This window comes from Corvus cornix, chromosome 5 (genome assembly GCF_000738735.6).
Source record: "Corvus cornix cornix isolate S_Up_H32 chromosome 5, ASM73873v5, whole genome shotgun sequence".
In the NCBI taxonomy this organism is placed as follows: Eukaryota; Metazoa; Chordata; class Aves; order Passeriformes; family Corvidae; genus Corvus; species Corvus cornix.
Window position 1 is genome coordinate 33,975,633 of NC_046335.1, and position 13,150 is coordinate 33,988,782.

The window sequence follows — 13,150 nt, forward strand, 5'->3', positions numbered from 1 at the left end:
TAGCCCTTTTTCCTGCATGTGCCTTCTTTATCTGCACAGTGGGAGTAACACTACAGGTTTCCTGCAGCAGTAATGAGAGATCGTGCTTTTGCAGACAGTCTGAGGGTCCGTGTCACTGAGGCATGATGATAACTAGAGGTCCTCAATATTCTGCTTGAATGTCAGCTAGGCCACCAGGATGTGAACGACTGACTAATAGAAAGGGGGTGGTGTAAAGAGACTTGCTGAGAAGAGGTAAGACAGTGACAGGAGGTAGTGCAGTTTCTGCCAACATCTTTTTGTGCATGTATGTCCCAGAAGTCAAAGCAGAGAACTAAACTGAGACCCCATTTCCTGGCTGTTGCATGGTATTCAAAGATGGGAAGAATCTATTTTAATATCTTATTGGTGAGATCTAGTCTATAGTAGCTCTGAGCCCTCAGAATATAGAAAAGATTATATTTCTCCTTTTATTTTCAGTGGGTTTAAATTGGTGAGATTTAAATCTATCTGAAATAGCCTTAGAGCATCCCTCCCTGTATAAGATGCAATCATCCAACTTTATCCTTAGCAATGCCTGACTTCTCTAGTGACTGCAGCACTTAGCACATTTTCTCAGTGCCTGCTGGGGAATGTTCTGATTACCTGTTTGCATCAGGATATGCCCTAGACTTAGTTAATCTATGTTTACTATGCTAAGACTTTCCCAGCAGCTTAGCGCTAATGCAACGGATTTTAAGGGCTTGCACAGTAGCAACGCTTTCAGTAGCCAGAGTCACCTCAAAGGTTTAATGAATTCAACAGGATTAAGGATTTTTTCATACTTGGGTGGAAAAAGGGGTGGAAAAAGTCTGTCCTACCTCAGTATCTGTAGTGCAAGTAATGTTGTACAAATAATCTTCTTGTTATGGTATGAAAATTATACCTGCATTCTGTTTTCTTAAAAAAGTCATTTTAGTTCAAGCTGTTCCTTTTCACAGCCATTACAAAACCCCAACCTCTCTACTCCTCACCTTCTCCTTTATTTCCCTGATAAAACCACTCAGATTTGTCTGGATGGAATCTCCATGGATATATGAATACTTCTTTGAAACCAAGTTCATTCAAGGTTGCAGAACAGTTTCCTTTCATTGTCTTCTGAGACTCCTGGCTCTGCTCCTGCACTCTGCTCCAAACCAGATGACATGCAACAGTCACAAGATAGATTTGAGAGGCTTTGGGAAATGTGGTTGACATTCTGGCAGGCAAGACAAGACCCATGTCGTTTGAGCACTGAAGTGTTTTCTGCCCCTGTACTGTCAGACAGTCAGGCTGAATAAGGCAGGTTATTGAGATCTCAGCAGCCAAACATATCAACAGTCATGGAAGAATTGGAAGATTTCTTGGTTAATTTCTTCAAAAAGTATTATTTCCATACCTGAAATAGTGAGTATGGGAGACTGACAGAAATGGTTTACCCCTGAATGGAAGGAGTGAGCTTGAAGTGGATTATCCACTTTTTCCGTTCCTGGCAGACGAAGGGGCAGTCGCCAAAGGGGCAGCTGCAAACGGCTGCTTCCAGAGATGAATTTCATCAAGGCTGATGCCTGGACTTGGCTAAAGAATGGCATGTTAGCTGCAAAACCATGAGCCTAATACCAAAAGCTGTTTTCACATTTCAGCATACGAATGGCCCCAGACTGTTAGGCCACACAATTGCAAGGTAAATCTTGTGCTGCAAATGAGGATGGCCAATGTCTGGCAGCATCCTAGCACTCCTCCGTGTGTGAGGTGGGAATGGGGAGGCTTTATGTACAGCCCAGAGGGAAAGACCACATCACGTAAGCTCTAGCCAGTTTCTCAGAGGCCATGCCACCCAAGAAGAAACATGCCAGTATATTTTAGGCACACCTATTGTCAATATTTTAAACTCTATTCAAGTATTCAGAAGCATAGGCAAGGGCTTTCTGTTCCTGTTGACATCTCAACTTCACCAAAGCAGTGCTGGGGTGCCAACTTCCGCGAGGCTGGAGCCCACACGTTATCACCAATCTGTGGTGTCAGCAGGGATGAGCCACCTGCTGTCATAAAACTAGGAATACCAACACCTAGCTGGGGTTTTGTGTGAAACCTGGTCACACATTGCAATGCTGCCACAGCTCAGTAAAAGACTTTTATGAAGACTTCTGAAATCTCCAAGCATGGACTTGCAGAGTCCTGTCACCATGATCATTCAACATAGTTTGGTTTCATTTTCAGAGTGGTAGCAGACCTGGGCCCAAAGCGATGGCCCAAGGTGCAGCTACAGTCTTTTCCACCCCTTTTTCAAAATAACAGGAATCTTTTCTCCAGACAGTGGTCACTTAATAGCCCAAAAGATATTCCCATTCTCCCCCACTCCAGTTTTATTGTTTAAATAAATAAAAAAATATTAAAATATCATTACATCTTCTGGGAGCAGGGGTACAACCTACAGAGATCTCAAATTTTTTGACAGTGCAAATGTCCTTTCTCAGGTGCAGCAAAGCAAGGACAGGGCAGCTACTGTGGAAGAGGAAAGAGGGTTACCAAAGCAAGGGCAATGGATATTCAGAGGCAGACTTCAATAAAGATTATCTGCTCTAGTCATCCTCTCTGCTGTTTTAGCTTTCAAACAGATAACCTATGCTACGTACTTTAAAACATGGCAGTGGAAATCAGCATACCGTACCTTTGAAGAGGACAGTCCCGTTTGCAGCAACACAGTAGTGACATAGCTGAAAATGAGCTTGCAAGTGGATTAAATACTTATGTGGCTCCAAGTCCTACATTACTGACAATTCATATCAACCCCTCCAGGCTTCTCAGTATCATGGGTTTCAACACAGGAAACTCGGCTTCAGCTCAACTCCAGCCCTCATTAACAACACAATTACAGCTAAGTTACACAAACTGTCACCTTTGAAGACAAAGCATGGTGAGTGTAGCCTGGCCTTGTCCATGTATGAAGCTAAATGCATTTATTCACATGCCCCCTTGTAAACTCATTATTCAGCCTTCACTCATTCATGCATTCAGGAGAATGCAGGTCTTGGTGTCTCCTGGAAAGAAGTGTGGTAGCAGACATTAGCATCCCCTCTCCCAATACAGTAGGCAGATACTGTCACACTGGGACACATCACAACTTGCTGCTCTGATTTTTATTGTGTCCTGCTGAAGGTCAGGAATAAACCAGAAAGCTGTGCAATACCTTCCTCAGGACTCAGCTCTGCCCTGGGGAAGAGAGGACGATGTTACCAAGGAGCTCCTTGTGAATCTGTCCACAAATTCACCATTCCTGCAGTCATTACTTCAAAATAAAATCTGCCTTTAGGATTAGAGACAGAGGTATATGCTTATACCTATAAAACACTTACTTGAAACACGTCACAAAGCAGTAATGTTATTTTGCTCCTAACCCTGTGTTTCCTAAAGTTGTGGGAGGGCAGGAAATGCACCTGTAGTATGAGATGGCTGGAAGGATTAGCTGCTCCCCCCTTTGCTAATTTCTAGACACATGCATGCGTGTGTTATTTTATGACACAATAAAAGTCCCAAAGGAGTTGTCCTGAAGGCTGGTTTCTTTTGTATGTCCAATAGAAAGATGACCTCTGGAGGAATCTCTGATGTCAGGAGATGTGGTATCAAAATTAGTCAGATATTCAGTGCTGAGCATGGAACAGTGGATGGATGTTTCATGGATGGTTTAAGATATGACGGTTTTTTGTACAGCTCTACTAACTAATTCTGTGCTGGTTTTTAAGGAATAACAAGAATACTGCTTCTAAAGATAGGGATGTATTGAGGTTTTAAAGTGGTCATAAAGCTGTGAAAATTTCAACATTATTCAGCAAGAATGAAAAGGCTATGGGGCTGAGAATATACCATTAAATGTACTGTAATTTTAATTAAAAACATAATTTTGGATTTTCCTTATCATGTTTAACTAAATAGGATTAAACAATTTTACTATACAAATGAATAAAGTCTAGAGTTGTTATCACAAGAAGTTTTTAATATGGTTTGTGACAAGCAATATCAAAGTTATCAACTCTCAAGCTTCATGTTCTGAAACCAGACAACTCTCAGCAACAAAAAAAGTTGTGCACTGATAAACATAGGCGGCGTATTGTATTTTTTAATTAAATATGAAAACATGAGCTGTGTACATTATTTTTTCCCTAGAAAACACAGCAATTTCAAAAGTTTATCATAAAATATTTTCATGAAATGAGTGAACCAGCAAACACATGCACTTGTGTGCCTTCCCCCCTCCCAAGATAAATGTGATAGGAGACATATGCAAATGTAATAGTTAACAGAACAAGTGGAGTTTTGTCATAGTTTGGTTCTTTTTGGAAAGGATGGAATGTAACATTGTGCTTGACTTTCTATGTCACAACAAAAAAATATTTGGTGCAATATTCTAACATTTCCTTTTTAAGTTTCAATCTGGTGGAGAAAAATACCTTTTTCTATAATAAAATATGTCTGTTCTTTTTAAAACGTAACTTTTTTTGCACAAAATAATTTTGTAAACTGTTATTTCAAGGGCAAGGTAGGCGGTGCCGTGTCAATGTCCTCCCCCCCCACTTAAAAATGTGATCTGTTATCTGACGCAAAACAGGAAAACACAAAAAAAGAGCGGAGCAGAAGTTGCTTTGCAAAGAGAAAATAGGGTGTGTTGGACGGGGGAGAGGGGAGGGAGCGTGTGGTGGGACAGAAAAAAGTTAAAGGTCACTTTCGCCATAGAGCGCTGTGGAGAAGGACATGTAGTCCAGGGCACCAGGTACAGCATCACGGCCAGTGTAGGGTGCCATCCTAGCAATGCAATATTCAGCCTGATCAGGAGGCAGTTCCCGCCGTAATTCATCCACAGTGATGTAGTTCTGCAATGAGGACAAATGATAAGGCAATCATTACTTTCAGGAAACTGACTTTCCTCTGCGGGACAACCCCCCCCTGCCCCACCAGGGCAGCAAGGCAACACTGAGGGACAGGATCCCAACAATGAGACCTGTGCTGTATACCCACACAGGGAGCTCTCTGCACTTACACCCTGGCAGGACACGTACTCCTTCCCTACTGTTTGGGCAAGTAGATGGTTTTTACAGTGAATATTGGTTTTGCAGGAGAGATACTGGTGCAGCTAAAGAAAAGACCTGAAGGCAAGTCAGGCAAGTTGTTAGAGTAAGACTGTGCCTTCCTGTTGACAAAGGAGTTCCTGCTGAAAGTAAATGGGAGGAAGCTGAAATTTAATTTGGATGCTGTCCTTCACCAGCAGGAGGTAACAGCTGCTTGTGCTGCTTGCGAGTTGCCATTCCCTCTCTTCAGAGCAAGGAAAGGGGCCCCACTAGTTCTTGCTAGTGCACCAATGCAGGCAGGAGACAAGCAACCACTTTGTATTGCTTCCACAGTTCCTTTCACTGTGGACATTTTTAATAAGCAAGCAAAACTTATGTAAATTCATCTTCTGAAGACTTGCTGCGCTGAGCTGAGCCAGCTTGGCTTCTCTCCATGCAGTAGGTAACAGTAGTTGCCTGTCTCCTAATCAGTATGTTGTCTTTAGCTTACCAACTCATGGCCATTTACAGTCTGTCTGAGCAATAGCTCAGGTTTCACATCACCCTTCTCTCTCCTGTGACTTCTTATAATTTTGCCTTTCACTTTAATGACTGGGGTATGAGGTATTTTTCTTCATAATGAAATACTAGCTCATGTTACAGTCACCAGAGCATGTTAAACACTGACGAGTGCATGTAACATACTGTCCAGAGTAAACAAGTTAATAAGTAATACTGCATCTCAAAGTACCTATTTATTCAGTGGTTAGCTCATCTGAATAACATGGAATTTTCAGGCCTCAAAAGACAATAGAACTGGCTTTGGTCAGGTATATATCTAAAGGACAGGTATCATGGGTTTCTAGATTATGACTATGAAAAGATTCTTAGTGAAAAATGGAAACCAGTACCAGATTTAAGGGTAACTCATTACAATCTGAGAAATGGCATCCAATATTTCATGTGAGATAACTCAAATCATTAGCAAATAAAGAGATATGTTAATATTACATGTACATATAATATTTTCAGTTACATAAAAGCTTAGTGGGCACTGTTATATAAGAAAAATAAGATTACACTTTTTATCAGCTGCTTGCACTGATCATTTATATTTAAAAAATTAATACTTTTCATATCATCCTGAGTTTTCCTACATTCGACCAATTTCTATGATTAAAAGGTGTTCCTCCTGCAGATACTGCATATTCTCAATGAAAATCTACTGACTGTATAAAAACTGATAGTGACATGTAGATCTGAGAAAGGTCATCTCAAGTTTACAGCTGTCAGTAAAGAACAGTTTTCAAGATTAATCAAAAACCATCTGTTGAACTTGTTCATTTTAAAATAACAAATTGCAACCAAGCTCTTAATTAAAATTTTAAAGCAAGAGTGGGCTGCAAAGTTCTGACTGACAGCTGAACAGGACTTTCGAGTGCCTTAGCAGGCTGCTCATTAACCCACACTTTGACCTTGCACTCCTCCAGCACTACAGAATGTTCCTGTGAAAATACCCCCCCATGACAGAGTGCTTCCCTCAACACCTTCTCTCAGAGACAAGTGAGAAAAGAAAGCAGGAGCTAAGCAGATACAGCAAGCCAAGGTGTGGAGCCTGACCTTATCTCCAGCCAGGATCTTGAAGGAAGCCATAACCTGGTCAGCAGTATCTGTATCTGCCGTTTCCCGGGACATGAAGTCGATGAAGGCCTGGAAGGTCACTACACCCAAACGGTTCGGGTCAACAATGCTCATGATGCGGGCAAACTCTGCCTCTCCCTGGAGAGCAAGAGAGTCATGTAAGCCTGGGTATTTGAGCAGCAGTGCTACCAAAGTGAGAGAAACCATTCAGCAGCACATCTCATAGCTAGAAAAAACCAAATAGAAACCACCTCTAGGGTTTTAATCAGGATGTTCTTTTCTAGTTTGCTGTTGTGTACAAATGCTTGCCACTCATTTGTCCTCTGGAATAAAACATTGCCAGCTATGCCTGAGGATAACATCTAGCTCTAGGACAATGCTCCTACTGGGGAACAATACCAACTGACTTCAAAGGAAGACCCAAATTTCTCTACACATGTGCTAGATGTCTGTAGCAGTATTTGAAGATCTGCACTTCTCAAATCCTTTTACTTTCATTTACTTAAAGAGAACTTTTACAATTTTCTTCAGCTGACAGAACAGAACAAATGTCTCTGGGATATTTCATAGTATCTTACTCATCTTTAATAGGCAGGCTTTGGAAAGAAGGACTTGCATATCTGGAGTGGCCCAGGGAAATAGTCTCTACAGGGAAGATCCTACAGAGAAGTTTTGCTACGGAAGACAAAACCTTGTAGTGTAGTTTTTTGCATTTCTTTCTGCATTTAAACAAAAGGTCATCTGTTCTCATCTCTGGGACTCCTTCCTCCCCAGGTAAGGAGGAGGGGAGAGCAGAGCTGAGTCTTCTCCTGGGAACAGGCTCTCCTAACACATTTAGAACAGTATACCTTCAAGAGTAATTAAGATACCTAATCAAATGTTACTGTCTTGGCACGCTACACCAAAGAGTCTGTATTTATACTGGGCTGATGAGTAAGATGATTAAACTGCTTTGCCTGCTATCAGGAGCAAAGACACCCAGAGTGCAGATGAATATGCTTGCACTGCGCTCTTCTCCTGCCCTTTGAGGAGCATCAGTCTTTGGTGAAGCTCTTCCTGTTCGCTGTGATGCCTCTCAAGGTGCTATATGTTACTGCTCTGAATATTCAGGTATTCTCGTGAGGGAAAAGCTTTGGGGAGAATGACTGGAACTGGAACATACATGTACAGGAAAGGAGATGTGAAACAAATGGTAGGAATGTGAGGAGCAGCATTCTGAGCGTATTCAGAAGTGAGGTCGTGTATACTTCCAAATGATTTCAACTGAAATTCAGGGCTGGGGGAGATTGTGTGTGCTGTGCAGAGAGCAGGCACCAGTATGAGGGAGCTTATTGTTTCTTCCACTAGTAGCTACACAGTTTGATAAACATAATTTTTATTTGAACTATCCAGGAATTAGACAATCATTTCTGTTTTTACCTTTAGCTATAGTTTTGAGACAAGAATTTTACACATACAACCAAGATTAGATTTAGATTTAACACTGTTGATAATTCTGGAAAATAAGGCTATATTTACCTTGATTCACTACACATTCTCCCTGTATTTTTGAAGGTGCCTACAGAATCACTTTGAATAGGAGTGACAGAGGACTCTACATTACCATATTGTAACCCATGGAGATAAGGCAGGCTCGGAAATCTTCACAATCCATCATACCAGTCTTCTTCTACAGAGAATGATGCAAAGATGGAAAAAGCCAAGAGAGAAAAGGGAGACCAGTCCAGCGAGAAATGAACCCACAGGAGACATTACAAAGAATGAGTTTTGGCAGGGGGAGAAGATAGAAGGAAGGATTTACAGGACAATGAAAAATAACAGAGGAAACAGAGTTTGTGAAACCATGAAGAAGCAAAGGTGGTTTTGGACATGGAATAGTTTACACACAAGAAACATATTGGCGATGAAAAAACGGCAAAAAGACATTAAGCAAGATAGATTGAGGAATGGACAAGAAAAGGAGTTTTAAGTGACCCAGAAGTAAGCAGAACAGTTCGAAGACATAAAAGGAATTCTCCCAAGACAAAAAATTAAGGAATTAAAAAGGAATAGATACCAAAGTGCATTTAGAGAGGAAGTAGTATAGAAAAGTGATGTATATATAGTCAAACACAAGAACAACAATGACAGATGGATTAAGACAAACAAGAAAAGAAAGGAAAAAACTGTTATTTTTTCACAGTTTAATATCTGTCTGTGTTCACCACTAGCATTCAGTACCTGTGCATCGTTTCCAATATCGTAACCCAAGCTGATGAGACAGGCTTTGAATTCCTCAGGGCCAAGTGTGCCGGAGTGGTCCTGGTTATGCGGTGTGCCAGGCAGCAGGACATGCAGTGCCAGTGGAGTGATGGTGTGGGGCAGAAGGAAGGGAGACACAGGAGAGATCAAAGGGAGATGAAAGGACAACAAACAGGTGCACCATGCAGTGGGTGAGGAGAGAGGAAGAGGAAGAATGACATGCAGATAGAAAGACAGGGAAGAAAAATAAAAAGTGCACAACATTAGATATCACAATGACATTTTAGGATGTGCTAAAAATGCTCTTGGAACAGTTCCTTCTCAGAGAGCTCATCCCATCTTGAGAGCATTTGAATGACAAAAACAGCTGATGCTCAGAAGCCTCAAGATCTCAATCTCCCAAGTGAATTACTTGCATCACTGCTTGTTATCCAGTGTCAGAAGCCCTGTGTTTCACCAGTAACCCAGAGTGCAGGTGAGCAGGCAGAGGCAGTGGGAAGCATTGCCTTAATCTTATAGTCAAAAGTTCCACTAAAGGAGTAGGTGAGGGCAGGCATGTTTGACAACACACCCAAGGAAGCTTAGCTGTCAGGGCATCCCAGGAACAGACAAAGAAAAACAGCTGAAGCTCAGGGGAGCAGCGTTATGGCTGTATTTATGAGACCTGCACACGAGGTGGAGCTTTGACTGGCAAAGCTATTTCAAGTGCTCAGCTCTGCAAACACCACAGATGTACAGTGCAGCACAATGCAGCTTGGCAGCTGCTCTTCCCTTTGCTCATTGCCCACTCCCCCAGCGTTTGGATGTACCTATGAAATAATACACAAGCTACTACAGGAACTAAGAATCCCCACCCATTCTGCAGAATTTTAGCTCAGAACGGCCCCCAAGCACTGAAGAGCCCCTGCCTGCTGCCACTACCTCTGGCCAGATCAAGGAAGCTACAGACAGGATGGTGGGCCCAATTTCAAGTGACTTTCTTCAAAAAACCCCCAGCTTTTAAAGTCAATGTTAAGCCATCATAAATCAAACAGATGAAGGTGGGAAACCCGTGTTCTGTCTGCAGTAACATTCAGACTGTTGTGAACTTCAGAAGGGGCAAATGATATGAAGGTCAAAATATAAAATCTATAGAACTTTATGGGTCCCTCTCCTAAGGAGAGAAGCCATGGTTTATTTTTCTTTGACAGCTAGAGAAGGGCTGAAATAGCCAGTAATCAGCAATTTAAAAGCACTGCCAATCTCTGAGGGCAGGCTGCCCTCAGATATAGCAGAGATGGTAGAGAAGAGTGGAAAACAGACTGTCTCAAGAATTTTATAAATCAAAATAATAATCTGCTCTCTGAAGAGGAATGGATAAAAGTCTTATTGCCTAAAAAAGACTTCAAACCTTTCCACACTTTTGCTTTACCAGGAAATTTTGCAGTCTCCTGTGAAGACATACTTCTCCCCAGGCTAACAATCACTTGGCACTCTTCACAGAAATGACTGCTCCACAGGAGTGGCACTTTTAAGAATGAAACATCTTCTGTGATCTCATTTTATCACAGTGACTGCTTGTTTGTTATTGCATTGTGCAGTCCACATGGAACCTTGTAGTTTACCAAGCTGCAGTCAGCATTGACTCACCCTGTCAAAGTGGTTGAAAGAAGCCCGGAACTCATTCATCTGTTCCTGGCTGATTCCTTTGGCATCACGGGTCAGAATCTGGTTTTCCACTTCGTTGATGGTTCTAGCAATTGTTGTTAGTAACTGCTCCCAGCCCACTCGGATATGCTGGAAAAAGAGGTCAGGACAATATTGAAATTAAGAAGTCGCTCTTCTCCTTCTGAGGCTAGTGGATCAGATGTGCTACTTAGTGCAAATTAAATGATCCTGGTGTGCAACACAGTCCTGGTGTCCATTTTCTCACAAAAATTCTTTCTAATCTGCAGGTGTTTAAAATCTGAATTTTGACTGAAAAAACCCCATATTGAAGAGGCCAAATTCTGATCTTAAGAAAAACTTGGTCCTATTCAAAGTTCCTTTGCCTGGTCAGAGCAACATACTGGAGGGGCCTTTAACACAAATGAGAAACAAACCCAGTGCTCCTAGGACTTAGTTAAGCAGAAAACTCTCTTTACCAAGAAACTAAATAAAACACAGTGCTTGGAAGACACTGGAGCTCCCCTGCCTCTACTGTTGCTTAATGGAAAGCTGGACAGAAACCAAAAAACCAGTTTCAAAGCCTGTGTTCAGCTGGACTCATGTTGAACTCTGACTGCTCCCAAGAAACCTCACGTTATCAACATAAAGCCAGTCTCCAACTTTAAAAAAACCTTCTGTTGGACTTTTTTCTTGTGCCAGGTAGTGGCAGCTCAAAATCAGCAGCACTTCCCTTTCTAATCCCAGCTAACACAATCGGGTGGCAGGAGAAACGAGACCTGTCAATTTTTCAAGCAATACTGTGGATCTCATTCAGGTTGTTTCTGTTGTCCATATTTGGAAGTACATTGGAAGGGCTTGGCATGAAGTACAGCAAGGCAAAAATGAAATTCAGTGACATGTTGTTGCATGTTTGGCCATATTATCAAGCTCTCCATTTGCCTGAGAACCACAATATGTTGCCAGAACTAGATGTGGCTGACGCTAGCTGGCCACAGCAGATGAGGCTGTCTGATCTGCTGCCAAAACACTTACCTCCATGGTGTAGTTGGTGTGCTTGTTGTCAAAGATAAGCGCTTCCTGGATCAGCTGGTGGTCTCCTTCCAGCTGGTCAATCTTTGGTTTGTAGTTCACAATGCTCTTCTCGTACTGCCGCAAGTGGTTGAGCTGGTCCTCCAGGGTCCCATGCATCTCTATTGAAATGCGGCCAATCTCCTGCGATAGCAAAGCCAAAGGAGTTACACTCCACTGAAAGGACGAGCCTCAACATGCTTGACCTTTATTGCAGCAATTTCACTCTCACACAGGATGATGATTCAAAAAAAAAAAAAAATCTCATGGAGCAGTTACTGTCTCGGCTCCTGTGAAGTGTCAGCAAAAAATTTAGCACAGCCCTGAACATTTTCCAAGTGAGGTGAATCACATAAGATGTGTCTAATACAAGGATACAAAAGAAAAAGAAACTGCAGTCCATAAGCTAGTAATGTACCAAGCCAGATCTTTTTCTGGTGTACTGTCTGCCACTTAGCTCCTTCATACAGACGTATTTCTGTAATCACTCTCTTCTTTCCAGCTCCTACCATCAGTAATAGCTTAGTATTTTTATGTTTCATCAACTCCAACTACTTTACCTCAAATCTTACCTAAAGAGAAACCTCCCTTAAAAATGTCTCCTCTGCAGATGTTTGGTATGTTCATTGTATTTATTTAGTCATGTGTATCAAGATCATTCTGCAAAAGCAATTACACAAACTATGTCTCTGATCTAGGATTTTTAATTTGTTGCATTTAAACACAAATCTTAAAATACCAATGTTCTCCATCTTAAGTAATGCTTTTTTTCTGGTACTAGAGTGAGGGGCAGAAAAGTACAAGCACTTCAGTAACCAATATTAATCTTGATATTCTTTGTATTTTCTATGATGTTTCTCTTGTTGTAACTTGAAGAAAGAATGGCTGTGACAGTGATCAAGAAAGACCACGAATAAGGATATCAGTGAAGATCACAGAGAAAAAGAGACTGTTTCAAAATTTGCAAAGCACTACCTCCATCTTGGTCTGGATCCAGGGTCCAATGACATTGGCCTGTGCACCAAACTGTTTACGAAGTCGTTCATTTTGCTGCTGGCGAGCGTGTTCTTCCATCAGGGCTTGATCCCTTCTGGGAACCAGCTGCCTCACCTACAACGAGCAAGTGTGCAGTTTAGACACACAAAGGCACATGTACAGTAAATGTAGAAGTTGCCTCAAGGGAGGGAGGAGTGGGTGTTTGCAGTGAAAACAAGCATTCATATGGTTTAAGTCACAGTGGGCAAACTCATGGAATGTGAACCCAATCTGCTGTAGGATACACACAAGCATATGTCAGGCCACGAAAGACCAGAAGCACCTTCCATTCATTATTTGGGTTTTTGGTGGCTCATGTTAACTGAGTTGCAGGATTCTGTTCAGATCTCACTTTGGTGATTTTGTTTGGTAGTAGGAACCATAAGTGCAACGGGTATGGGCAGTAGTTGCTCTTTTAGGATTACAGCAAGGAAAGGGTACTTGGCTGCAGAGATAGAACATTTGAAGGGCTGAATGGT

The 13,150-nt window shown here is 41.8% G+C and overlaps 1 protein-coding gene across 5 annotated transcripts in view; it reads right to left on the reverse strand.

Annotated features, from left to right (window-relative positions):
* Positions 1 to 3,965: 3,965 nt before the first annotated feature.
* ACTN1 (actinin alpha 1) overlaps positions 3,966 to 13,150 on the reverse strand; it is an 87,308-nt gene continuing 78,123 nt past the window's right edge. Inside the window, exons 16-22 of one of the 5 annotated variants that reach the window (XM_039552421.1) lie at positions 12,612 to 12,746; positions 11,601 to 11,780; positions 10,551 to 10,697; positions 8,901 to 8,981; positions 8,284 to 8,349; positions 6,660 to 6,818; positions 3,966 to 4,865 (exon numbers count right to left, since the gene is read on the reverse strand). In XM_039552421.1, coding sequence (XP_039408355.1) covers positions 4,707 to 4,865; positions 6,660 to 6,818; positions 8,284 to 8,349; positions 8,901 to 8,981; positions 10,551 to 10,697; positions 11,601 to 11,780; positions 12,612 to 12,746 — 927 coding nt within the window. In that variant the 3' untranslated portion in view covers positions 3,966 to 4,706. The remainder of the gene's footprint in view (positions 4,866 to 6,659; positions 6,819 to 8,283; positions 8,350 to 8,900; positions 8,982 to 10,550; positions 10,698 to 11,600; positions 11,781 to 12,611; positions 12,747 to 13,150) is intronic. The other 4 variants (XM_039552420.1, XM_039552418.1, XM_039552417.1 and 1 more) reach the window with 4 other exon arrangements.